Source organism: Balearica regulorum, chromosome 4 (genome assembly GCF_011004875.1).
Source record: "Balearica regulorum gibbericeps isolate bBalReg1 chromosome 4, bBalReg1.pri, whole genome shotgun sequence".
Lineage (NCBI taxonomy): Eukaryota > Metazoa > Chordata > Aves > Gruiformes > Gruidae > Balearica > Balearica regulorum.
The window spans coordinates 51,806,639-51,834,513 of record NC_046187.1 but is presented as its reverse complement, the minus strand read 5'-3'; the positions used below and the strand labels follow the sequence as shown (position 1 = coordinate 51,834,513).

The 27,875-nt window shown below is 38.2% G+C and overlaps 2 protein-coding genes across 2 annotated transcripts; both read right to left on the bottom strand.

The window, feature by feature from the left end:
• Positions 1 to 374: 374 nt before the first annotated feature.
• PDCL2 (phosducin like 2) lies at positions 375 to 6,757 on the bottom strand. Its single transcript, XM_010312865.2, has 6 exons — positions 6,713 to 6,757; positions 5,659 to 5,779; positions 5,081 to 5,171; positions 2,683 to 2,826; positions 891 to 1,099; positions 375 to 538 (listed from the first exon to the last, which is right to left on the bottom strand). Exons 1-6 carry the CDS (start codon positions 6,755 to 6,757, stop codon positions 375 to 377), a joined length of 774 nt encoding a protein of 257 aa, XP_010311167.2.
• Positions 6,758 to 11,605: 4,848 nt separating this feature from the next.
• On the bottom strand, positions 11,606 to 26,858 carry NMU (neuromedin U). Its single transcript, XM_075750732.1, has 9 exons — positions 26,720 to 26,858; positions 23,321 to 23,379; positions 19,956 to 20,003; positions 19,798 to 19,857; positions 19,224 to 19,253; positions 19,067 to 19,117; positions 16,950 to 17,024; positions 12,899 to 12,952; positions 11,606 to 11,641 (listed from the first exon to the last, which is right to left on the bottom strand). Exons 1-9 carry the CDS (start codon positions 26,856 to 26,858, stop codon positions 11,606 to 11,608), a joined length of 552 nt encoding a protein of 183 aa, XP_075606847.1.
• Between the last annotated feature and the right edge of the window lie 1,017 nt (positions 26,859 to 27,875).

Genomic DNA, 27,875 nt, shown 5'->3' with positions numbered 1-27,875 from the left:
GGAACTGAGAAGGTCCTTAGCAGAGCAGAGTTCCATTCTAGTCATTTCACTGAGAATTAAAGGAGCATTTTGCACCCACACTGGGTAAAAGGAGGAAGACAATATGACCTTCCCCTTCCCATTCCATTTAAGCAGTTTGTATGAAACAGAGAATCCAGACTCACCGTGTCAATGACAGCCATCTATATGTATCCAAAGGTAAGTATGGCTTTCATTTACTACACCAATTTTCTTCCACAAATCAAAACTAAAAAATATACAAGTGAAACAGAAGGTTGTGCGGGTTGTTTTGTTTTTTAATTGGCTCAGGCTTACCTAAGGAGTAAAAAAAATGAGCTAATTTATGTCAGAACACGAGCTGCATTAAAATTTTCTCAAGTAATATGTGGTTTCATCACATCACTGCTTCGTGTATTGGTGTCTTTATGAGCAGAAATGTTTTGCACTGCCAGTGTCATCATATTCGTAATGTCCTTTCTGGGGTTTTCTTCTAAGTCAGTTTCTATCGCTCCAACTTCTGCTAGTTTCCATTCGAGCTCTGTAAAAACAAATCAAGATTTATTCTGATAATTGCAATAAATTCTCACTTAAGAGGAAAAGGACTTTTATTAAAGACCAAGCTCCTTCTCAACAGCAGCACAAAATAGAGCCATCCTTGCGACAACCCAACTTTCAGTAAAATACCTAACCGTGAAATTGCAAAATATCCATGCTTATCCAATATTCTCACCACAGAATTACATACATTAATTCTTTGCTTTTTGTAGACTTTTTTTCTACAAAAATGATCAAAAACCTTTTCCACCTTTAAGCAGTGACCTTTAGATCTAATGATTACAAACAACATAAAATTTTTTGTAACATGAATTATTTAAAAATATTTCTCCTACCTTCCACTCTAAGATATATTCCCCCACATGCAGCTACTCCAATGAACCTGCCTTTTATTTCACCAGTTTTATATACAAGTATTGTGGGTAAACATGTGTCATGGTAATTCTGAATGCAGCTGTTTACAACAGCTTTGAGAAACTTGACTTCTGGAAACTTTCTGGCTAGCAGGCTGAGATGTTCGTTAACCAGTAAACACACTGGGATGCTGGAAAAGAGTAAGAAAGTATGACACTTTGGTGTAAATGATTGGTAAAATAACTAAAGTTGTTAAAAATAAAGCCTTTGAAGAATAATTGTACCTTTTCCTATAGTTTGCTTCTACTTTAATTTGTTATAACTGTTGCACCACAAATTTTATTTAGCTTCTTCTAAGATTGTTCTGATTTAAAGAGCTAAGTGAACATACATGAGGCACAGTCTATAAAACATGTCAGTAAAGCTACCAGATGCTTCAAGCATTGTGTCTCTATTTTGTTCTCCACTAAGATTTTAAAGCTCATTTTGTCCATTTACTGTAGAGTTTAAATGAGATTTTGTAATCTGTAATATACATTTTACTTTATTTGAACTGGCTTTCAGTTTAATCTTTAATTACTTCCTTGTTGTTTTAGTAAAATCTAAGTAGCGTCAGGGAAACCTTTGTATAGTCGTAATACCTCCATGGGCCTTCATAGCTACTATTTGCAATACAATCACTAAATAAACCTCAGTTAACAAACAAACAAAAAACCCCCGACATTAAAAAAAAAAACCAACAAAAAACAAGGTGGGTTTTTGTAACCGACTGAAGTTAAAGCAGCTGATTTAGCCTATGGACCCTGGCGGAGTTCCAGCAGCAGCCTCTTGTGGCCAAAGGCCACAAGTTTTGTTACTAGCTATAAGAGACGCTGGAGGTTTCGTTTTGATTCGTAAGGAATTCTGAGTTTCCTCACAGACTTGTATTTATGCAATGGTAAAGTATAGAATTGGTTCTCCAGTAAACAAGAACAATGAAAAGCAGGAAAAGCTGCTATTTTCTTTCTTCAGATCTGTAAATTGGAATTATTGTAATTTGAACAATTTCATTTGATTGACTTATTTATGTTGCTCCTGGAAATAATACTCAATTCCTGACAACTGAGAAGAATCAAAGAAGCTTCCTCCCAACAAGCTTAAAATGAAGGAAAAGAGAAAGCTGGTCTGAATCTAAAAAATGCATTAAACATTCCATACTAATTCTCAGTGCTTTTGAAAAACATCTACTAGAGTTGCTAACATATGCTGAACTAATCATGGGAGTCCTTTGACATTTCTGCTGGATTCTGTCACAACTTCTGTTACTGTTAGAGAATTTATTGGGGAACCAATAAACTAGCAAATTCCCTAACTTTCGTCAATTTAACTGAGACTTTTTCTATTGGGCTTTTGATTTGTTCAAGTCAAAGGGGAAATAAAGGTAGAATAATCGTGTTGGAGCACTCCTGCTGAGAAAAGAACCTGCAAATGAACTTTCCTTAACATGAACAGTGGCTCCCACTTTCTCAGTGAAATTCAGAAATCTCTGTGAGGTTAAGTACATGGTGGTAAGCATTCACAGCAAAAGAAATCGTTCATATACTTGAAGAAAAGTGATTAACTCTCACAAAGTGAATTAAATCAAGGAGGTCCCATGCTCTATGATTCCATTGCCTGCAAACAACTGCTATTTCATTAGTCTATTTTATTTCATTTTTCTTGCTATTGCTTTTTAATTACCCGTTTGATTGTCTGTATTGAAGTATTCAACATCTTAAACAAGTAAGTAATTACCTTGACCGATAAAGATGAATTATAACCCAAACATCATCTGGAGCATTTGTAACTTCCTTTACATACTGCTCTCCACAAATTTCTCTTAGTTCCCCATACTTTTGCATCCTCTGAAGACACTTCCATTCTTTCAAGCGTTGCTGCCTAATTAAAAAGTAATAATAAAAATAAGCATTTGGAACATTTTAAATGAATTTTAAAATAATATCTAGTGCATTTCTCTCAATTACTTTAAAAATGCTTTGAGTAACTCTTTGGCTCAAGATCTTCTAATGTAATTTCAGAACTGGAAAGGTTTCAATGCTAATTTTGATTCAGTAAGATAACATTTAAATATATTTTCTTTGTTTTATGTTCCTTAGTATCGGCTTTGGGAAACTTGAGTAACAAATATGTTGCACAAGGGTTTATCATTTGAGACAAAGGAAGAAAAAATTAAAGCAGGTACTAATTGTTTTTCTGATTCTGAAAATGAGATTAATTTGAGTTAGAACTACCAGTACTTATGAGACAATGTTAAGATAATTCATGAAAAGTGGAATGTAAAAACAGTAGATGGCAGTCTTCATCTATAAAAATACTTGCAAGGGAGAAAAGTAAAATGCCTCACTGACATTTGTTGAACTAAAAGCAGCTATTAATTTTCTTAACTGAAAGCCACTATAGAAGTGGCTTTTTCAGAAAAGATCAAATAATATGTGTGCAATGTTATTATACTCTAGCAACAATTCATGATAATTTAGGTTCCCAATTTCCACATAATTATGTGAATTATTATCTTCCTAAGAAAATGCAGCACTAGATACATGGTCTTAGCACTAGAATTATTTTAGTCATTTTAACAATGCAAAAGCAGTAAGTACAGGTAGAATCTAGACAGAGGAAATGTTTTGATCATATTAGCATTTTTATTCTGTGTAAACTGCATGTCTCGTTTTTTCTTAGAGTACAAAGCTTCACAGAACTCAGCAGAGTACTGAGGTATCCTGTAGGTATATACAGATATACCTACAAAAATATACATGTGAATGTCCAGTATAGCTAAAATTACTAAGTCTCCATACAAGCTGCCAAAGTTTTCTGAACCTGAATTCATAAACCATATTGAGTCTGCATGGTATTGTAAGTAAAATGATTGGTGTATTCCTATTAAATAGCTGAATAAGGTTGTGCCATAGTTATGCCTAAGAACAGTCTACGGTATATCACAGAATTACACAATTGCAGCATGGCTGAGGTTGGAAGGGACCTCTGGAGATCATCTGATTGAACCTCCCCCAGCTCAAGCAGGGTCAGCCTTGAGCAGGATGCCCAGGAACATGTCCACACAGCTTCTGAACATCTCTGAGGATGGAGACTCCACAACTTCCCTGGGCAATCTGTGACAGTGCTCTGTCACCCTCACAGTAAAAAAAAAAAAAGGTTTCCTCATGTTCAGAGGGTACCTGCTGTGTTTCAGTTGGAGCCCACTGATTCTGGTCCTGTCACTGGGCACCGCCAGAAACACCCTGGCACTGTCATTGTGTCTGGAAACACCCTGGCTCTATCTCTGTTCAGATATTTATAGACATTGATTACGTGTCCCCTGAGCCTTCCTTCAATATAAACTTCAAACGAATATTTTCATGAAGAAATGAAAAGCCATTAAAATTAATCTTGGATAAGAAGCAAAACAAACACAATAGTTGTGTATTAGGGGTCCACAGCTGACTTCGTAAACATCTTTCCAAAACGCAAGTTTATCAACTACTGCCATTCCAGCATAGAAACTGCAGTGTATGATACAGTGAAACTGTAACTCATAATACATTTTACCAACTGTCCATTTCCTCCTGGCTTGAAATGTGCAGAAAATGCTATCCAGAAGAGAGAAAATGAGATACAGAACTTCTTTCTTTGAACATTTATCATCATTGCTCTAACTCCTAAAGACTGGCAGAAAGTATCTTCAGAGTGGCAGAGTGAGGGGTACAGTTTAATCAAGCAAACAGTAAATGAACCTGACTTGTGTAACTGAGATAAATGTTGAGTACAACGCCAAATATTGTCAGCTGAACTGAGGATGTATAACAGTGGTTTCCACTGAGGCCCCTTCTATTCTTTTTCTTTTAAATATCCAGCTTTCAGACTAAATTATTTCAAAGGGGGAATAATTTTGTTCTAACAAAACGTCGAAGTAAAATGTGGTGCAAACTGCTTCTCTTTGCCACTGGCAATCAGGAAGGAGTAGGACAGTAATGTGAGCGCTGTCTATCTGCTGGCAAAGGAACAGAAGGTGAAAAAAGGCAGTTGTATCGGTCAGCAGACATTACTATTCAACAGATTCTGAGTTTATTTTTCAGGAGCATGTACATGTACAATAGCGTATGTTAATCTGTATAGAAATATCTTACTATACCTGTACATTTCAATAGCTTTCCTATCAGCCTCATCAAAGTCATCTTCAGCTTCTTTCAATTCTTCAAGATTCATTCTTTCATATGGTTTCACTACAAACAACAAACAAAAAATTAGTCACCTTTTGTTCTCCAAAGTGTCTACAAATGTTTTAAATGTATGAAAAGTATTACACAGACATGGAACTAATAAAAGAAAAAGATGTACTAATTTCAGAAATCAGTCAACTTTGGCATAACTCTGGGTAAGAGGACAAAAAAATTTATTGAACTATACAGGAAAATACAGAGATGCAGGAGTGGATCACTACCGATTTTTCAGATTGTGAATCTTGCTTATATTGACTGGTTCCTTTATGAAATTATGAAAATTAGTTACCTGTACATGTTACATGCCATAATGTTTGTCACTAACTGTTGTATATTTAATTCAGAATCCTTTTTAAAATAACCAAGTGAAAATAATGAAAATAAAAATATAATTATTGTACAACGTTTAAGTTGCACAAAGCATTATTGAAAATACCTCAGCTTTTCAAATTTTGTTATACTAATGACATGTATTTTTAATTTTGCTTGCCTTCTTCTTCTTTCTGCAAATGTAAAACCTTTTCTTCAATTTCATCTTTTGGTTTTTCTTTTGGAGGAAGAATTCCAAAATGTCTCAGTATATCATTCCATTCAGTATCTTCATTTGGATCCTATTTTAATAGTATGAAACAAAACTAAATCAACACATCAGTCTTGTGTGCCCTTTTTTAAGCCAAAACCAGCCCTTTTTCACTTGGGTATACATTAAGGATGTAACAAAAGGAAACCATCACTTGGAAGCTGCAATACCTTCGTGGACCATTCTCTATCATGAATTTTCATTTGTCATTTTTCACGTCTGAACAGAAAACAGCAAGAAAATAAGAGAGAAAAAACCCTCGAACTGTAAGCATAGATAAAATAATCAGTTTCCAAAATACCAGCTAAAAATTGTGTAAAAGATATATGGAAACCTACTTCAGAAACCCAAAACTATACACTGCTTACTTAAACACACCTGAAGAATACAGCTTTATACAGGCAAGATTTTTATATCAGTATTTTTATGTTACTGCTGAGAATAACGTATTGACACTGTGAATAAACATATAAAAGCATGCCTAGAATCAGAAAAAAAAGACTTTTTTTTTTTTAAATGGATGATTAGTATTAATGTGTCAACATAAGCTACTTCATACACCATGTTTATAACACAGGACTTCTGTAGGTGTTAAGTCTATATATGTGGTAATTTTATTTAAACGGTTCAGATAAAGGAACTGCATGCTATTCACAAGGCTGCATTTCTACTGAAGTTGTCGTATTAAAAGAATCTGTTTATTCTAACCGGGCTGCTGTTGGAATGGTAGAACAGCAACACATTAGGAGGCCTTGAATGTGGATTAGAAGTGGTAAAGCAGATTTTAAAACAGGTTGTTAATCAAAAAGTCTGGTATTTTTGGCCCTGAAATAATGACTTGTTTGAAAACCTCCACAAAGAAGTCTCTGTATACATATGTATATATCAGAAATATTTAGTGATATTCATAATTCCGTAATAATGCAGCATCAAATGAACAAAAAGTACATTACAAAAATTTTACCTGAGGAAACATCCAGGATTTCCATTGGATCACTACCATGCCCATGAGTACTATATTGGCCTTTCCAGCTGACAGATGCCTCATTTTTATTTGACGAGGCTCTTGCACAGAATTTAGCATGAGTATAATGAAACCTAATGAAGATCAAATGCTACACATGCCTCAAGGAATTTCACAAAGGTAAAAGAATTGCTTGCATTTTAGGTGAAAACATACTTGGGAATTCCACAGTGAGAGTAAACAGAATTATGCTATTGCTCACAAGAAAGTTAAGTATAGTGGTTTTGCAAAAAGACTCTTACCTCTGGCAGTTTCTTCTGGCCTGAGTGGGGAAGCGAGACTTCGCAGTGGAAAGGAAGTGGCAATAGTTATGGCAGTTCCTGCTACAGCCCTAATGCCTGGGCTCAGCCGACTGCAGGCAAAGGTACTGCCACCAATATTCACTACCAGTGGAACATTCTGGCTTTGCAAACATCTAGTGCCTTACTGCTAAGACAAAGAGGAGATTTCTTACCTGAATACTTTAATTGATTCTTTCCGCAAAGTTCCAGTATCCAGATTTTGGACTAGAAATGGCAACTCTGTTGTAGTGAGTTAGTTATAATATTTGGAAAATTATTTTCCGTAACATTCCACCTCTAAGAACATGGTTATTTCATCATGTCTTTCAAATATACTAGCAAACTTACTTTAACTTTATCCACATACGAAAACATAGATAAAAAATTAAGAATTAGTGATGTTTTCTCCTTCTTTGATTGAAAAGTAATTGATATAATCCATTGGGAAAAAAAATAAAAGAGAAGCTCCATATATAATCTAATGAATTAGATGGTCACTCATGGGTCTGGAATAGGAAAAACCCAAATGAAGATTTTGCTATAGTGTAATTCCTCAGGGTTCACGTACATAAAAAAGTATTACAGTCAGTCTTACAGTCTTACTGCAACTTTTCAACACTTCACCAAAGCCGAGTTTTGCCTTTGGTACAGCCAGAGTATCAAAAAAATCCACAGATCTAAGAGCACTAGTCCACCAAGGGAACCACTGAAGAAACAGGATTACTACACAGGCACTTTGGCCTCCACATACAGTGCTTTACTGTACAATTTCCTGACTTAAGTCAGGATCAGATTTCCCCACTTCACAGAATGCAAATCCTTCTCCATGGCAGAAGGATTACAAAGAATCATGAGGCATTAAAAAACATAATAAAAATCATCATCATAACTGGACAAATAATTTCAAAACCATGCAACAAAAAAACCTACTGAAACAGAATTGGAATGCGGGTAGCTTAGAAGATAAGCTCTGGTCAGTTTTTGCCATGAAAGATTTTTACATTTTGAGTTTTCCCGTAAATTTAAGTCCTACATAAAATCTTTCCATAGTATTTTACTTAAATGGTGTATTTTATACTGTTTCTATTCAATGTTTGTAACATTCAATAGGTTGTGTAACCAGTTATACACTGGACATTTTCTAGATGCTGCTACATCTACAAAATGTAAAAGAAAAAAAAAAAGTTGGATGATGAATCCTAGACCACAGTGAGCATACAGAAACAGGTGTGTCTGATAAATCTGAATTCCAGTTTCAAGGTAGAGAAGATCAGAAGCTAGCAAACCTTTAACAATTTTTTAACAAATTGACTTAAACCAATGTTTAAAAAGTTGGTGTTAAGTGATTAGGTCAAGGTTGCACTAATATGCACAGATGAAATAAATGAAAACGTGCATCAAAATCTTCAGAAAATATTTGATGATAAGAGTGCAAAGGAGCCAACCAATGGCAAAAGTGATCCAAGGTGAATTGGTTTTGGAGTATGAAGCTAGACTACTGAAGCAGTATTACTCTACTAGCAGGCCACAATCCCAAGCAAAAAAACTTGTCCTAACACTTCTCACTGCTGCCAATGATAATGTTAGTTACAACCAGCGTTGCCGGGGGGATGCATATATCAAGTTTGGGAACACACAGGCTGGATAACTTCAATCCTTAAGTGTAAATAATACTTCTGTTAAATTTAATTTGCAGAGCTTTTTTTTTTTTGCAAATGACATGAAACAAATTATCAAAGGTATTTTTAAAATAATACCTTCAGTCATCCAGCTATCAAAGTATAGTATTTTATGGTTTTTACAGGTTAATTCTTAACCATTAGAAACTCAGAGTTTGCTGATATGTTCTCACAAAAAACCCCACATAAACTGCTCTCCTATCTACCATTCCTCAGGACCCCCACAGTGCCTGGCAAAGCTTTGCAGGACTGGGGCAGCGACACCAGCTCTCTCTGCCCTCTGGGCCATGCAGCAGGCTTGGCCGTGGTGGTGGGGTCCTCTCTGATGGCCAGCTTTGCTCCTGCCCTCCTTGCCACCTTGCCTTTCTCTTCTTGCCCGGTGGTTGCCTCAGGCCACACAACATGGCTCTTACAGCACCGGGCACCTCTCTTGGCCCCAACCACTGCCTACTTGCAGCCTCCCCCATTTTCTTAGTGTCCCTGCCCCAACTCCCTCATTGCCCTCGGTCTCAGCTGCTGCCCCACCAGGACAGATCGGGGCTGGGGTGACCCTCTGTGCCCACCTGCATGGCTGCCCCTGGGGCACTGCCTCCCCTCACAGAGGCCACCAGTCTGACCCGACGGTGGCAGGACAGCAGCGGCCGTTGGGGCAGGGCCGCCCTGCCCTCACACCAGCTCTAACAGTGGCTGGGTCCAGCCGTTTGCCCTGTCAGTCGTTAGTTACTGCTGACAAAACTGATCCTGTTTAACAACGTTTCAGGAGATGGGAAAAAAAAAAAAAAAAGAAAAAAGAAAACAAACAAAAATAACCAAAACCTGAAAGACAGGACACTTTCAGTCTGGGCCACTTTAGGCCGTGGTTTGGTGCTGGGTGTGACTGAAGGAGGCAGCCCTGCTTCCCGGCCTTGCCCTTCAGCCCCGGCCTCCTCATCCCACTGCCTGCTTAAGTGGAAGCTGTCGGTCTTGCAGTGTAAGGCAGTGGGGGGAAAAACTTAAACAAATAACCTAATTTAATACAATACAATGCAATAAGAACTTTGTGGGAGACGGCCACACATTAGTTCTGACCAGAGGTCATATAAAACTGGATCCTCAGTTCACAGGTAATTGCACCAGTTCGACTGGAGACACAGCAAACTGCAGAGTGAAAACAAGTGGGTAGGAAGAGGAAAAGGACTTCTTAAGCCAGTTTCCACTTCCAAGACCGTCTGTTTTCCCAGCTACCTTCTGAAGTTCAGCTACTCATCCAAGCTTGCAGAAGCAGGAGTAGTAATGCTGAGGTCAATTCAAACCCTGACCAGGCAATACAATGTTAAAAACGATAATCCACTTAGTTACTTTCAACATAATTACAACCTCAACATCGTATTTTAACACAACCCTGTGAAAACAAACTCAGAAAGAGAAGCTAGGAAGATTGAGAGGCTAATTTGTTCTTTTGAGTAGAGTTTCTTTAAGTCTACATCAAAACCAATTGAGTTTTCAAGTGACTGCTAATTCTGGATGAATATAAGTGATGAAATTAAGTCTTCTTCTGAATGAGAACCATACTGCATCTGTGTTCTTAATAGCTAAAAAAAAAATATGCCATTGTATTTCAGTTGAATTAAAGTCAAGATACTTCTTCAAAACATGCAACTTGTTCAATTTCCTTTTGTTAGGGGAATATTTTCATTTTTATTTTTTTTTCAGCCAATGAAACACTAACATTAAGGCTTTTTGAGGACTGCCAAACTCCTTTATTATCAATATAGCTCTGCAGGCCACCTGCAGAGCACTTATCTTGACCCTGCAGACTGCCAGTCTACAGGCTACAGTGAGGGAAGTACAGGGGTAGAGAACATCATCTTGAAAACTAAAACATAGCATTTGTTTGGCTTGCCAAGATAAGCTGTGATTTTAAAGACTGCACACATCACAATATATGCTGGAAAAATGCAATAGTCTACATTACAAACATTCTCATTAAAACAAATCTCTAACTGAGTGCTTTTATTTATAAGAAAAAATAAATGTACATAACTGTGTTGTTAGGGACAATGTCTGTTGCATGCACACACTGACTTTTACAGTTGCATTACACAGTTGTAAACATCATAACACTAGGAAACAAGTAATTTTAATATGCTTTTAATATAATCAAGAAAGTAAAGAAACTTTTGAATCTTTAGGAGAGTCTAGTTTAAGAACATTTACATTCTAGTGATTTTTAATTGTACATTAGTAATGAATAATTTTTGTAAGGAAAAACAGTATGTCCATGTACTCAACATTCCCGCAGCATTAGTTCTAGGTCAGGAATCTAAAATCCTGAAAAATAAGAAAAAGCATTAGCTGTTGGTATGATATAACACTAAATATTTTAAGTATGATAGAGGTATAAAATATATTAGAAAACAGAGCATTATAATATTGGCATACTTTTTTTATATCTCTCCAAAATAGTTGAATGCTTTGGAATTAAATCCTGAAATCTGTACTTAGTTTCAGTGTGAGGTTTTTTTTCTGTGCAAGATTAGGGAATTACCCCCAGGATGTCAATATACTTCTCAGTATGTATTTGACAGTTGGTTGAATCAGTTCTTCCTGATATATACTTATCATCATTGCTAACTTTCCAACTGATTACAAATCTGGGATATTTTCCAATTCTTGCTGCCAGAAACATGTCTGTGATCTCTGTTCTAAGAACTGAGTACCTACAGCTTCTATTCACTTCATCTGAAGATACATGAATTTAACAGATCTGGGAAAAGTTTGTGGAAATCTAAGTTGACTACACAGTTAGAGGCCTTCTGAGAGTACTTATCAACATAAATATTGTGGCATATTTAAATGTAGACAATGATTAAAAGTATTAAATAAATACCTCCTTAGCGAAAATCCACTGATCTCCTTCCATTGCGTGGCTGAAAGACAAATATTCAATAAGCGCTTTATAAAAGTGACTGCTTTCAGTAACAAAGCCCCACCCAACCAATTATGTATAGGAATCGATAAACTTCTCAGTTCTGTCATTAAAGATAAACCTGTGACCCATTATTGTTTCATGTATATCCACCTCTGGAGGAGAATTACACAGTAAACTTTGCTACGTAGAGATTGAAGAAAGAATTATGCTTATCTTGTATGATTTTATAAGGGGAAGAAAGCCACAAGAAGTCAAAGAGACCATTATCCCTCATTCTTTTTGCATTTTCTTAAAATGTGCTTTCAGATTGTTGCTATTATTGCATTATAAATGTCTGTTGCAATTAACAAACAAATATATAAGTCACTCTCAACTGTTTTCTCTTTAGACTGTATTCTTTAACATAGGTAAAGAGTTTCTCCCTTTTCACTGTGGTCATTTTCAGAATTGTTTTGCACTACTGAGGGACTCAATACAAATTCTACTAAAGCTGATTAAAAATTTCTTAGTGAGCTTATTGAGGATTGGGTTTTTACATTGGCATTGTGAATGCACCAATGTTAATGTTACCCATAACTTTGGCCTGTCATAAGAACTCTAAAGACCCAAGCCTGATACAGAAATGTAACTATACAAACTTGCCGTCTCTTCGTTAGAATCATAGAATCATTTAGGTTGGAAAAGACCTTTGAGATCATCAAGTCCAACTGTAGCCACTTTCTTATTTAAGTGTAAAAAAATATTAACCAAAATGAAGAGGGATATTATTAAGTCTGACTTGCCATCTTTAACTTGCTCAGTTTTGCTAAAATGGAGTAAAAAGGCTCTATGACATAAAAGATGAACAAAGTAGTTTCATTCTCATGAGAACTTCTGTATCTAGTTTTAATCTTACTTTTCAAAATACAGGAAAACAGGAAGGTCAAAATGCATTACAAGGATTGTCCAAGATGCTGTACGTTCTAGAACTTTCTCTGAGAATTATATACATAATAACCAATGACTTATCAAGGCATAGCATGGTATCATGTACACACAAACATTAAGATATGTGCGAAAACTTCCTACTATACTTTTATTTTAATTGAAGAAAATATCTGGAGCAGATCTTGAATAGTTCTATACGGTGGAATGCTCTTAGTGAAACAAGTTTCCTCAGTCTCAGTAATTCTTACTGTAATTCACTGGTCTCTCTAATTTTTGTTTTGTAATGCTCATCACAAAATGAAAAGAAAAGAAGTTAAATGAACCATACCCTATAAAAAAAGTAGCCTCTGCTTTGAATCCCTCCAGGTCCTTGAAGTTCTTCCTAAAAAAAAGAATTTTCAATCGTATCTACTCTTGTAAATGAATACATATAAAGAGGTTGTTTATGTACATATTAAAAGTATTGTATGCTACTAGTAATGATGATCAGCCTTTGCCTTCGACTTTCCAGGTGTCGTTACCCAGACACAAACAGATTGTCTTCATGGTAGCAGAGTCTCTACGAATAGAGTTGGGTTTTGCACCTCACAGGAGGAAAACAACACAAATCTTAAATATCAGAAATACTTGTGCTCCTCCCAGGAATGAGATCCCAGACTGTTCCCAGAGGTGTATCGTCATCACCCCTCTTACATCAACTCCCACAGAAAAGATCTTATGATATTCTATCTTGTCCATGCTGCACACATTGAGAAACAGCTACTTTTTCTATTCAGTGTGTGAACAAAAACAAAAACCAAAACAATATAGGCAGCTGTTGCAAGGTAAGGAAATTGATCTAGAACATAAAAGGAATCAAGAGTACAATTGCTAATGTGTAATTGTGATTTATGTTAATAGGTCATTCTCTGCTTACAGCCAGACAACTCTTAAAGAAGATTATGTAGTTTTCTTGTTTGATTTCATGTCAGAAGGTTGGTGTTGGAAAATAACTGAAGCTAAAATCTGACTTCATTGTAACACCTGCCTTCTAAACTTCCAAGGGTTTGGAGATGATAAAAATAATTAATACATGCTGTAATGTATATGCATGTGTATTCACAAACCTACATATATATATACACACACACACAGAAACATACAAGTTCATGAAGAAGTATGGTTAATTAGAGTTTGATTTTAATCCCTGCCCTCTCTGAGTTATCTTGTTCAGTCTCTTAGATTGACTTGCCAACAAAATGCTCTTGCATCTTCTTTCTTGGATCATATTATATCAGCCAAGATGTAGCACAAGAGGAATCAAATTCATGACAAAATCTGGTGTCAGCCCAAACTGGGAAGAAAGAATAGATTTAATAAAGCATGTTTCCTTCTTCACCCATCCACCTTTTCAATTCCTTATCTGGTCAGGGAGAGAGGTGGGAATAAAAAAAATCAGCAGCATGCTAACCTCTCCTGAAGCATGTTCTGTGACACCAGAGTCAGTCCAACCAAGGAACATGGGGGCTTTCAGCTCCATGGGGGATTGGAGTTCCTCTGCACATCTGAGGCAGGGTTGCTCTGATCCTCTACTTGTTTAAAGTTTACCTATGCTATTTCTCCATCAGCCCATCTGGTAAAGTCTCTTGGAAACATAGATTTATAGCCTTCTCACAGTCAGGGAATAATTGCAATACTTTTACTATTGATGGCAGATTATTTCAGTGTGTTCTTAATTTTCTTATAAACTGGTATGGCCCTCAGCAATAACATTTAGAGAGGATTTTAAACTCTTATACTAAAATATGCTGAAATCTGCCATATAAACAAATATGATAAGTGTAATATGGATGAATTTTTAAGATTTATTATGACATTAAAACAAGATGCATGCAAAAATACCAAACCCAGAAGAATCTGCAAAGGAAATTGATTCCAGAAGATGCTACCACTTTGTAAACGTCTGGTGTTTATGGACTGTACAGCAGTAAATAACACCTTTAACAAGGTGACTGGTATTGATAGCAGGAATAAACAACAGGAAATCAAAAAGGTTGCTTTCTATAAAATGTAATTAAATTTAGAGCTGTTTTCATTGTTTCCTTAGATTTACATGACTATTTTAAAATGGCTATGTTCTGTAAGTGTTGGCCATGTCATTACTTCTCTTGGCTTCAGCTGCATAGGCGAAAATGTACGAAAGTACTTATTTAATATTATGCATGTCTTCAATGGGATTTAATGAGCTCTTCACTTTTTAGGCCTAAATGTCTAATGATAAAATATTCCAAAATACATACAAGTAGGGAAAAATCAAAGGTGGTTAAATCCATTAATGACTATCTTACATAATGGTCCAGATGAAGCCTTCAACTTAGAAGGTCTCTAGTATGTGCCTGCCAGAAGCAAGAGAGTATCCGAGAGAACTGATTGCTCCACACTTCCCCTGGTCCTTCCACCTTTTTCCTGCCTATGCACAGCAAGACACTGTTAGACACGGGGTACTGGACTGATGAAAATACAGCCTGAACTAGTGTGGCTTTTGTTATTATGCCTTCTTTCTTAAAAATTGTTACTATGGTATGACTGTGACAGTTCTATATTCCATTCCTCTTCAAACAAATCCTAGTTAGACTACCGCCCTTATTCTGCTTAAGGATTGATGAAGGTGTTGCGCTGTCTAATCTAATCCAATTGTCCATGACAGCACTGACTAATCCAGAGGACTGCTGTAGCTGTAGTTCATAAACTAAGGGTTACTGTTAACTCAACATGGGAGTAGAAAGTGCCACAAATTCTATGTTCAAATTTTTAGCTAGAACTACAATTCTTATGTAGCCTGTAACTACAATTCTTATGTAGCCTGTAACTACAATTCTTATGTAGCAAAGACCCTAGCACTGAGCATGTGAACAGTCCCACTGAAAGAATGACCTTAGTTATGCATGTGCTTATGTATTTAGCTGGGCTAACATGTAACCATAAGTGTAACATCATGATTGCAAATTAAAGACTGCTAGTTATCACAATGTGGAACGGCTGGAATTCTTACTGTTGCTATTTCCATGTACCTCTAGTTATGAGTGCAATAATACAAATAATACGCGACAGGTCTTTTAAAAATTAGCCACTTGAAAATATGACTAAGGAAACATACGATACTCATCATCATTAATTTATTCTTACTTTAAAAATATGTTGAAAATAAGGTACCTTACAAAAAGAAGCTTGATAAAATGTTTGCCTTTTGCCACCAAGTTATGTCTGCCTGCTATGTGCTTTTTCCTAAACACTATAGCATTTTTTTTGGTCTAGTTTTTTATTTCCCTTTTTCTGAAGAGGGGGCTAGATAGTATTACCTACCGCAACCATGACTAGATGAGAGCTGACACGTATAATCATAGGATTAAGAGTTCATTGAAAATTTGGGAGTTAACACCACAGCCTGTATCTGGATTAATAAAGGAAAAATCCTACTTATGGGGATGCTACTATCTCAGTTTTAAGTATCACATTTGTACACCTATTTTAACTTCTGTATCAGTGAATATAAGGAATCATATCAATGAATCTAAGGAATAACCAAGCTGAAGTCAATGTAAACCAGGAATAATCTGGGTCTTAGATTTTGGTATACTTTATTATACCAGAATCTTTGGTATTCTTACAGAGAAAGATTCTGATATATCAGATGGCATTTTTCTCTTCTCTCCATAGCTGGAGTAAAGAGATGGACATTAATAGCCATCTGCTTTTTTATTTTTGAAATTTGAAATTGCATTTATAGCAAATATACCCAAATTTTATTATAATTCTGAAACAATGGGACAATTTATCTCTATGTGAAAATTTTGTTCCAACACACACTACTTTTCTATTGAAAATTAATTCCATAGAGAACTTTCTTATCTGCATCTTAAAAGTTAAACAGTAAAATTGCCTATAAATTACTTGGAAATTCTTAGTGCTAGAAGTCATAAATAATATAAGTTTAAGGAGTAGATGTGGTTTGAATTCCAAATGGGAAAAAAAAAGAACCCCTCCTAGAAAATATAACTCAACTGCAATATAATGGTACAGATAAATTTGAAAGTATTTTTCATTTTTTAACAGAGCTAACGGATCCATTTCGATACATACGCTCTGTGTTCCACACTCTTCTGTGTTAAGCGTATATTACTTCAGTGGTTTTGGGGTTTAAATGTTAAATATCAGCAGGATTATTTTTCAGTAATTAAAGAATAGAAAAACCTCATGTTTCTAATGAAAATACACTAGTGTGTTATTAAATTGTGAGAATAAAAATGTTATGAGCAGAAAGGTCTACAAGGACATTTTTAGAAGAGCTAATGAATTGCAGAGCGTGAGAATGCAAGCATGCAGAGTTTAAGATTACATACGTCCACTTTGTATCTCTTCAGTCTTCTCTCATTAAGCTGGGGAACGAGTTGCAGCAAAGGATGCAGGACAGACGACTGAGAGGACACGAACACAGACACATGAGCAACAATGAAATTCAGATCTCATGATGCAAAAAAAACTCTTCCCACAGTATTGGCTTATGGACCAAACACGCACCAAAAAAGGACTGAAGATGTTAATTGAGAAACGTTGTTTTAACATTCTGACTTTACAACAAACAGGTACCAACATTTATATTTACACTATGAATGTGACTCACAGAGTGATGGGGGGAAAAGCTATGCGTCCTCACCTTTACTCATTGAAAGTTTACAACTCTTTACAGACTTCTTGCTCAGGCAATTGAATTGTTCAGACTTTGATCAGCCTCTCTGAGTGGTACAGAGAATATTTCCATACAGTACTGCTACTAACATTTCTACGATTATCTACTATGGAAGTTAGCAGCTTCTATCTCCGTTGTACTGAAAAGTTCATTCTAATTCAACATAACTTAAATCACAGCAAGAAAAATTATTTTTTTGCTAGAAGACAGCGTGCAGGAGGGATCCACTCTCAAGTAAAATTTGTAACCATGGCACTGGTCACTCTACCAAAATGACAAGCTCCATTTGTGAAATTCCTTGTATTCAATAAGACTTTAAGCTTGCAGACAGCCTGGTAAATACAGAGGCGTTGCATGCCATGTAAGTGCTCCCCTGCCAAAACACAACCATGTGGGCTTGTGGAGAGAGGTCCACAGTGAGAAATAAAGTAGAAAAACCTATATTCCATCAACCAATTTAAACCGTCAACTCATGTAAATGTAATTTAAAAACATAATGCATTTTTGATACAATACTTCTTAGAAAAATAATACGACAAAGAGAATTATAACATATGGAATAACTAGAGTTACCAAAGTGTTGATATATTTAATAAGTAAAATGAACCTGCCTACTTGGAGCCACTTTTGTCTGCCTAAGGTAGGCAATGTGGCATCACAATATCTAAAAAAAGTAGAAGTCTGACATAAGTGCAGGAGTTAAAGGGCATCCCAGCTGGTCACTTGGGCTCTATCTAGCAGTCAGTGGAGAGAGGATAATAAAGCCAAGGAATGATGGATCTCACCTAAGTTAGTATCTCTGAGAACTGGGCTAGAAAATAGTCAACTGAACAGCTACAGCAGAAGTGAGAAAGCAGCAATGGCTGGGGGCAGGTGGGGACAAAGGTATTCGGGATGGGGATGAAGGGGGATGCAGTCACCTCTTAAGCAGGAGGAGCAGCAGAAATAGCTCCTTTCACTGTGCCCTGATTACCATTAAAACCTCCAGAGCAGCTCTATCATGAAAACACTGACCCCAATATCAACAATATCACTTTCTAGGAAATATACCACGTATTTCTGAAGAAATGTAAAGAACAAGGCAAAAATGGACATTAACATATAAGAATGATTGTTAAGAAATGAGAAAACATGAATATGTTTAACTTTCTCAAATTCCTATGCACAGAAAAACCACATAGATGCACAGAAATAATAGATTATGTTTGCACTTTAAAAGCAAGAATGGATCACACGTAGTTTGGCTTATATTGTTGGCTTATGAGAATATTTTTATATTAACAATACTGGGCTATTTTTAAAATCATATTTTTCATTTAAATATAATCCAAAGTCTGAGTGAGACTTAAATACTATTTTGCCGGATATATATTTATGACATGCAAATAAATACATACGATTTAATTATTAATTAATAAAAATTCATTAAAAGTTCTTGATGTTTATGGTCATGTTCTCAGCTTCTATAAATCCACATTGTTCCACTGCATATGTTATGTTCCAGTACCAGAAACAAGCATTTGATCTTATTCTTAGATGTTGTAACAAGATTAAGATGCATTTGGGATTCTATGAGTGGTCAGATTTTTTCACACTTGGACAATATTGGTCATCCTCTTCCATGTTATTAAAACACATTTTATATCTTAAGCACAAAGCTCCTAGTTCTGAGCTTGCTGTACTGTTGGAGACACTACTGCAAAAAGGAACATTACCTTGTTTTTATGTACAAGCACGCATGTATTCACAAGGAGCTGCTATGCCACTTACCATGATGTCTGAGTTGCCTGAGTCATGAGTCTTAGAATAATGAAATAAGAACTGTTCAAAAAAATTAAGAGTGGGGTTTTACTACAAAACAGGGCAAGGGTGTTATGATTTTCTTGACAATTTTAGTGTGATCATAAAACATACATAGAAATCTTACCCTTTTGGTGTTGTCTTTTTCATCTAAACCCTGTGGGAATAATCGGTAGAGAGGCTTTTATTTGTTTAAAAAGAAAAAAAAAAGAAAGAAAGAGAGCAATGGACAATTTTGATTACATTATAAACTTTTCAGTATTGGATTGGAATATTGTCCTTCCTTGACAGATATATTGCAAGTCTTTGCTTATCAATGTAACTACTCGTTTCAAACTCTGTAGAGAGCATTGACTACTCTCCACTAGAAGAGTAGATGGGTTTAGTGGATGCTCCTTTGTATGTGCCTAGACTCTCCTAAGTAAATTTCTTTCTCCATTGAGAACTCATCATTTTTCTAATCTAGAGCAATAAAAACACCTAAAACCTTGTATCCAACCTGGAGATTATTTTCCAAATACTGGAGTGTCTCTCTTTAATAGGTGTTGGATTAGGACACATAGCATTTCAGAGTAAGAACTCATAGTGTTACTTCCAGCACTGAGTGACACTTCAGATACTGGGTCCTCCAAGTTCATTGCAAACACTGGCACACTGAGAGATCAGGCTGCAGAAATGAGTAGTAGTCTTTTGTGTGCTACCTGTGGTTTCTGGAGAAATCCCATGACCAAAAAACAAAGTTCTTCCAGTGTACTGGACACCTAATGCAAAGAAAACATGAACTCAGTTATCACACATCCAATCCTATTGCATATAACAAATAGTATCAAAACAATAAAGTAACCTCTGTCTGACTCACCTGAGGCTGAGAATCTGTGGTCAGGTAGGCAGAACATGCATCATCTATCTGCAAAAGTTCACACAGTCCTTTTTTAAGAAGTCAGATTAATAAAACTAAGTGAAATATGTATATTTTCAGAAACAATTCAGTGCAGCTAAAGGCATGGCAAACTTGTCCACCATAAGAAATCCTTATAGGTATGTTCATGAAATATTTTGCATTCAAGGGGAAAAAAAGGCCTTAACCACATAAAATAATTTATACTTGCTTGATCTGAACAAACACATACATACCTCTGTCCTTTATTCTCTTACCCACCTCACGCCACTCTTATTTGTAACCTTATCAGACTAAGACATAATTTAAATTATGATTTTAAGCATCTGGGGTATGGACTATGAACTTAAATCTCTTCTATGATTTTTTTGGATTATACAAAACTGTGAAGAAAATTACAAAACTAAAGCAAGTGATTGAATGAGAATTCCTCAAACACAACTCTTCCAACTAGATTCCAGCATCCCTACAGGTGTATGATATACACATCTCCTGAGTGGTTATGATATATGCCAGAACATCTTCTGCACGCCAGTCAATTTGTGTGGGTCACCAAGCAACCAATATCTGAGGTTTGCACTGATTTCTTTGGCAAATGAGGAGCCTTGCAAGATTTTGTTTAAAGGAGGTAGTTCCCAAATCACAATATTAGTAAGAGATATTTTCAATATATTTCAAGGGATCTAAACGCAAAGAACCCTATGGAAGAAATTGCTGACAAACTTAGACATGTCAACACAGAATGGAATGTGACACACATAGACACAAAAGCAAAACAAATAAATCCACAACTGAAACCAAGAAGTCCCAACTCCCATTTCGTCTGGATCAAACCAAATGTCCATTTAGCTCTACATCTGTTCTCCAAAAATGGCCAAATGTCGACACCCAGGGAAAAGCTTAAGACAAGACCAGTGGTTGAGTGAAGCCCCTGCTCTCCAACCACCAGCAATTTGTAGTGTGAGCACTTTGAGTCAGAACTAGGTCTAAAGCTCGGTGGATTTCTGTGCTGTGATTTTGACCAGTCTCTTTCTGAACCACTGTAAACTTTTAGCATCCACAACATCCTGTGGCAAGGGTTTCCTAAACACTGTGTGAAATACCACTTCTGTTTGTCTTGATCAGTCTTTTCAAAGCTAACTTCATTCAGTGCTATCATGATCTTGTCTTGCAAGAATTAATGAACAGCTTCCTACCGTTCATAACCTTGTATAGACAATTAATCACATCCTCCTCCTGTTGTCTCTTTTCCAGGATGAAAGAATCCCATAATACTGAACCATTTTTAGTGGAGTAATTAATCGCGAAGGGAGAAGAAATGGAATAAAGGGTATTTGAATTCATGGAAGTAATATTACCAGTGCTGAAAGCTCCAAGTATACTGTGAGGAAAAGTATTTCTGTAAGGAAAAGTAAAAATCTCCAGTACTCCAACTGAAGCTGCACAGTTTAATAATAATGGGGAAAAAAAAACAACCTCAAACCCAAAACCACCCACCTTTTCATTATATAACTTTAAAATTATATCAATAGCAACCCCCATTGGTACGCACTATTTCTTTTTCCATTGAATATTTGATACCGTTAGTGCAGACGCCGAAAAGCTTTGCCAATCATTATGTTCACAGGCTGCATAAAAAAAGTTTGTTTTTTTTTAAATAAAGAGTAAGCAATGCAATGGGTCTTATGAGTTTATTACACATAAAAAGCCCAAAACAGCACTCTTTAGCAATGAAAACATTAAATGAAAAAAGCGATAAACAAATAATGCATATCTGAGTACTTCAAGACGAGAGATGACTCATTTCTCTGGAGACAATCTACGAGAAAGCATTAGCAGAGATAGTGGGAAAGCTAATAGCTCACAGAATTCCCCTTTCAAATATTTTTTGTTGGCAACACAACCTCCCCGTTCTCTTTTCCCCTTCATCTTGCATTGGTTTGTCTTTGGGTATATCAGTTCAGCTTCACTAATTTCAGAGTAAGAAAAAGTAGAGGGAGAAATCAGCAGTGAATGAGAGAAACTAAGCTGAAATCATGTTGGAAGCCTACGTTAAAAGTTAGCTGTTTTTAACTGGTGAGGGATTTTTTGTTTGTTTTTTATTGATTTATCTGCTTGTTTTGTGACTCTTAGAGAACTACTGTAATTCAGTAGCAGGACAAGCCGGAGACTGCTTTGTGTTCAACACAATGCGAGGCAAGGCATCTCTCAGCTGAAAGCCGCATGGACAAAGCAAGGGCTGAGGAAAAGCCACAGTTTCTATTAATTCCTTTTTAAAAAATAAAAATAAGATTTTAATGGTTTCTATCACCCTTGATGCATCTTCTCCCTATTTTTCTCTCCTATCTCAGAAATGTAGCCTGAGGGTGGGAGCTTGTGAGTTGTTTGAGGTTGGTTAAATAACATAGAGAAAGGAAAGGATGTGAGAGACAAGTAAAGGAATGCAATACTTAGTTACAATGTTTTCATATTTATAAACCCAAAGCCATTCCTGGAAAATAGGAGGAGGAAATTTAGAGGCAGGGCTTCTCCTGAATGAAATTTACTCTCTGCATCTGCACCCCTGGTGAGTCACTTGCTTTCTAATGTTATCAGAAGCTACAAAATTAAATGTCAACAGAATACTTGAAGGTTACAGCAACGCCAGGGCATGTGAGTCGCAGGCTAAACCCTCTCTGCATGTTATGCCCTGCCGCTCCATCTGTTCCAAAAGGGCAGGGAACAGCTCGTGTTAACACACGTGTCACATCCTGGAGTCAAAACAAATGTTCATTTCAAAGGTGAGAGTGGAAGTCACGATAGCGATCAGTAGCAAAATGTTAGAGGAGCTAATTGGCACAGCACATTATCCTTTACGTACTAAATTGAGAGGCTAGGCTAGGATTAAATACAGTGTCCCAGCCCTGTGTGCAGAACAGAAGCAGCAAGAGGTAAGACTGGATGAATTGAAACAATTTCTGTGTATCGTGTATGGACTATAAAATGACCAGATGGGACCCTGTGTTGCTTCCAGGGACAGTGACTGCCTGGTCATTGACAGTTAAATGACAACTGTTATCAAACGTAGCTCTCCTTTGAGCCAAGACAGTCTTTTCCCAGAATGACATCTCAACACCCAGCCTCAACATCCTCCTCTTCAGAAAATCTGGAAAATAAGAAATTTCACCTCTTCGTTGATGTCAGGATAGAAGATGTACAGGAGAAGCAGGACTGGAAGAAGAAGCACCTGAACTCTGTGCAAGATAAATACTGGAGGATGAGGTGTGACTGTAGCAAGGATGGGCACAGAAGAAATGGGAGTACACCGTATGGCAGATGATGCTTACCTCTTTCCACAGCTGCAAATCCTCATCCGCCTCAAGTGCTTGGGATGGCATCGGTGCACCTGGAAGCACAAACCGTGCTTAGCAATGCTGTACAGCAAAGGTCATTTGCATAAGTGTCCCGTGTCAATGATTTAAATAAAAACTATGACACCCAGCACACTTATTTACTGCAAAGTCTGAGAGCTCCGTGTCCAAGGAAGTCTGCTGCCCTGGGTGTTGTGGGATTTGTCCAGTAGTTTCTGCCTGCTCTATGTTAGCAGCACAGCAGGAGGCTTCTTCACAAGTTCACAGCAGATACGGATGCTCACATCTCTTAGCAATAAACAGTTGCTTAGGTTTCACTGAGGGTCAGGCTAGCATTAGTCTGTTCTCAATGAAAAGTAGCAGGCAAAAAAATTTGCACGGCACCTCTTGAATGCTAAAACCCAGTCAGGAAAACACATTCCAGTGCCTACAACCTTGAGCTCGCTGAGAACTCAGCTCACCTCCAGCACACACATCATAAGTTGAGAATCTGGATGCTACCTCTTGCTTTGTTGTATGTTGCATTTAAGGAACTAAACATGTGCTATGTAATGTATGCTTGCATATGAACAATGTCCGTGATATGAAAATGGTGGTTTTGAGAAGATGATAGACATTACATGTGTAACAGGCTTTGTTTCCTCTGTTTGGCATATGTGATGTGGAAAAGCTCAGTCCCTTTTAGAAGACTGAATGTGTTATTAACTGCATAATGCTGCAGTGATGCCGTGCTTGGCTTGGGGGCAGCTTCTTTCTCCATCTCTGCCCACCCAGGCTGCAGACCTGGAAGTCACTGTCTCTGGGTCTCTCCCAACTCAGCACCCAGAATATCCACCTTTCCATGTCATTATTTTGTCTGGCAGTATATTTCTAATAGCAATGAATCTCTGTAAATAATAGAAATGAGCATCACTGAATTGTGAGTACACTAGACACCATGCAGGCATATCAGTGAGGAGATGTGGTGTAACTCACCTGGGCAGGAGACTGGTGCTGGAGAGGGTGGTGCTTTATCTCTACGGTTCTAGCACTGCAGGAAACCCTACGAAGTCATCTAATTTATACCCCTGCCCAAAGTTGCTGCCCATGAGCCATGCATAACCAGTTTATACACTGCTCTTAAAGACCTCAGATTAATAGAGATTTTATAACCTACCAAGCAGTCTATAATTACCTGTGGTCACATTTTTGCAAAGAATTGAACCAAATTAAGCAAAAAAGAGGTGAAGGTAGACTTAGTTAGAATGGCCAGGTGAGCAGGGTAGGAATGCCCATCATCTCCACTTGTTTTGCATGTACCACGAATAACAATAATTAGTTCCAGGCATTAAGGGGTGGATTTCAAAACCACATTTTGGTACTGGCACAGACTTAAGGTGACTAATTATTTTGAATGCTTGTTTTCCCCCAAAAAGAATTAGAGGGGCTCTTAACTTCACACTGCTTAGAAGTGAGGTATTATTGAAATCTCCGAGATGTTCACATAACAAGAAAACTGCTTTCCAATGAAAAATTTGCTTTTTTGGATGTTTGTTTCAGTTCAAGGAAAAACACCAAATAAAGGTGCTACAATTCTCTTACTTTGTTTTCTATTCTTAAATTAGTATATTCAAATGGGAGTATTGCCTGGGACTGGTATCCTGGCTGCAAAAAGTGGGACTGGGCAACACTTCAAATTAACCCACCTTCCCGATTAAACCGTTGCCTGCCTGTCTCTGAACACTGCTTCTTCCATTGCCTGGTTCCCAAGGCTTTCCAGGGGGAGCAGAAGAAATCCGATAGCCTGTAAAGCTTAGGGGAACAGGTGAGAAAGCCTGAATATTGGGGGTTTTGTGGGGATTTTTGTGGGGTTTTTTGCCTGGAGCATGAACTTCTGGACAAAGGAGATGTAATTATTTCACCAGCTCCTAAGTTTCCTTAACCCTTCTTCACTTATTCACAAAACTCTTATTTCATGTGCAGTCCCATCTGTTTTTTACTCACGCCTAAGACTATGTTACTCCCGATGCCAAGCAGTGTCCCTCCATCACCCCATCCAGAACAGCGCTGCAATCCCTGCAGGGCTTCATTCATTTACACACACACACATTGGCACACCCCGGAAAACAGTAAGTTATTGTGTAATATATACATAATAACCACAAGGAAGAAAAAAGAAAGAGTGCTATTGAAGAAAGCAATCGTATTCAAAAGAAACATGGAGGAGGAAATTCTCCTACAAAATTGTCGCTGTCCATGATATATTTGTTCTTTTATCTTTCAGTCCTGCCAACGTCTACAAACTCAACTTCTTCCAAGGCAGCAGAATGCCGGCTGCAGAGTTTCGGTCACTTTTTAACCTGGGCTTTGCTTCTTACCTCCAGAGCTCACCTTAGACGAGCTCCTGGCAATCATTTCTGTAAGAACAACGATGAAATACTGTGTGCCATTGCCCTTCCTTGCCCTCCTTTTCTTTCCCTCCCCTCTTCCACATCTCCAGAATTTATTTTTAACAGAATATTCGACATACTGTACTTGGATTTCTTTGATTCTTGATATTAAAAAACACATCAAATCAAACCAAAAAACTCCTGATGAAAGTAACTCACACTCACACACATATAATACAAACAGAACTATTCCTTGCACCGCGACTTATTTTGCAATGTTACTCCACAAGGTATAAGTAGTTAATCTATCTGGAGTGGGAAAATAGAATAAAAAAGAGAACATATTTTGTTAAAAAGCCCATTAGCTGTGCTTGTTTGACAAGCACTCCCTGTTAGAAAAAATAGCAACTTTCTGGTGTAACACAACATTTCAAATTAAATCAAGATAATGAAGGTGTATGCCTAAAGCAGCTCTATCCTTTCCCACTTAATCCCACCCCTAGGGATTCCTCATGTGATAAATACTGTGTCAGGTTGGGCTAAGGGATTTCCAGAGAGGTCCTATTTTTTCATACAATCCCACAGTACATCTCATTTCCCTTATCTTAGCTTTTAAATCAGAGTAAGTGAAATTTCAATGAAATCACTTTTAACAAAACCACTTCCCCAAGTTGCTGGAGTGTAGTTTTGCCAGGACAGAGTAAACTTGCCGGGGTAGACGAGGAAGCCCCCCCAACACCCCCTTCCCCAAACCGTGCCCAGCAGCTGCAACCCCCTGCGCATCTCTGCATCTCCCCCAGCCCCGCACCTCCTCCCAGCCCAGCTCGGCGGCACTGCAGCGGCAGCGGCAGCGGCAGCGGCTCTCTTTGCAGCCCCCTCGCCAGGCTGGCAGGCTGCTGGGGTCACCTCCCCCCCCCAAAAAAAAAAACCCAAAAAAACCCCCAAAATTAAAAAAAATTGCAGGGCTGGCAGTGCGGGAACGGGGTGCGAGGGGGATGCTCCTCACCGTTGCAAGCAGACATCGAGGAGGCGAGGAGGAGGAGGAGGAGCAGCGGGGACCCCGGCAGCGCCGCGCCGTCCCCTGCCTTCCTCCGGCTGCGCTGGGGGGTGGCTGCGGGGGGCTGCTGGTGGCAGAGGTTTCCCATGCCCGCGGTGTCCCCTGCGCTGCCTCCCTGGCCAGCCGCTCTCTGGGCATGCCCTCGCTGCCTGCCCAAACTTTTTAAATCTCCCTGACACGTGGACGAGCATCAGCCTGACTCAGGGACGGCACGTCACCCGCCCTGCCCGCGCTGCCCGCCCTGCCCGCGCTGCCCGCCCTGCCTGCTCCCCCCCCGGCCACCCCGGGGCCAGACCCCCCCACCTCCTCCGCCCGGCAGCTGGTGACTCGGCTCCACTCCCACCCGGGGGGCAGATCCACGTGTAACCCAGGGGTGGGTGCCCCTGCTTGGCAGCCAGGCGAGGGGCTGGGCAGGCTCCAGGCCCTTATTAAACCCCCTCTTTAAGAAAAATCCTTTTTTTAAAAAAACCCCACATGCTAGCAGCCGTGCTGGCGGGCAGAAAAGGTGCTGCCTCTCCCTCGTGGTGTGCCGCGGTTCAGAGTGATGGCATGGGAGCGGCAAAGGGGAGCGTTGAGACACCCTCCGATCCTGGTGCGGAGGGGAGAAGAGGTAGGATTTAAAACGGGGAAATCTCACACAGATTTGCCCCCAACTAGCTGAACCAGGGAGTTAAAACTCATTGAGCTTGCATGTGGGAGAGGATGTCGGTGGCTGGGATGTGGGGCTCTGAGGATGTGAACCATCTGCCCTGGGGACCGATGATGGATCACTGGGTTTTCTGGAGGACCTCTGCTGCAGGAGTGTGAGCGATTCCTGACTTTCCCCATGCCTTAAATACACACACACACAAAATGCCACACCGTGAAACAGAACTCCGTAATACGGTGATATTTGATGATTAAAATCCTAATACGGTGCTTAGCAAGGCATTTTACTTAAAATACAGCTGCAGACCTTGTTCCCAGGTGTTATTTATATCTTTAGATAGCCAAAGCAACTACGTTATAAACTATTCAAAAGCACATAGACCCCAAATCTCTAAAGACACTTGGGCAGCTTAGTCCAGCCACCCCTGAAACACAGCAAGCCCTGGCTTACCAGACC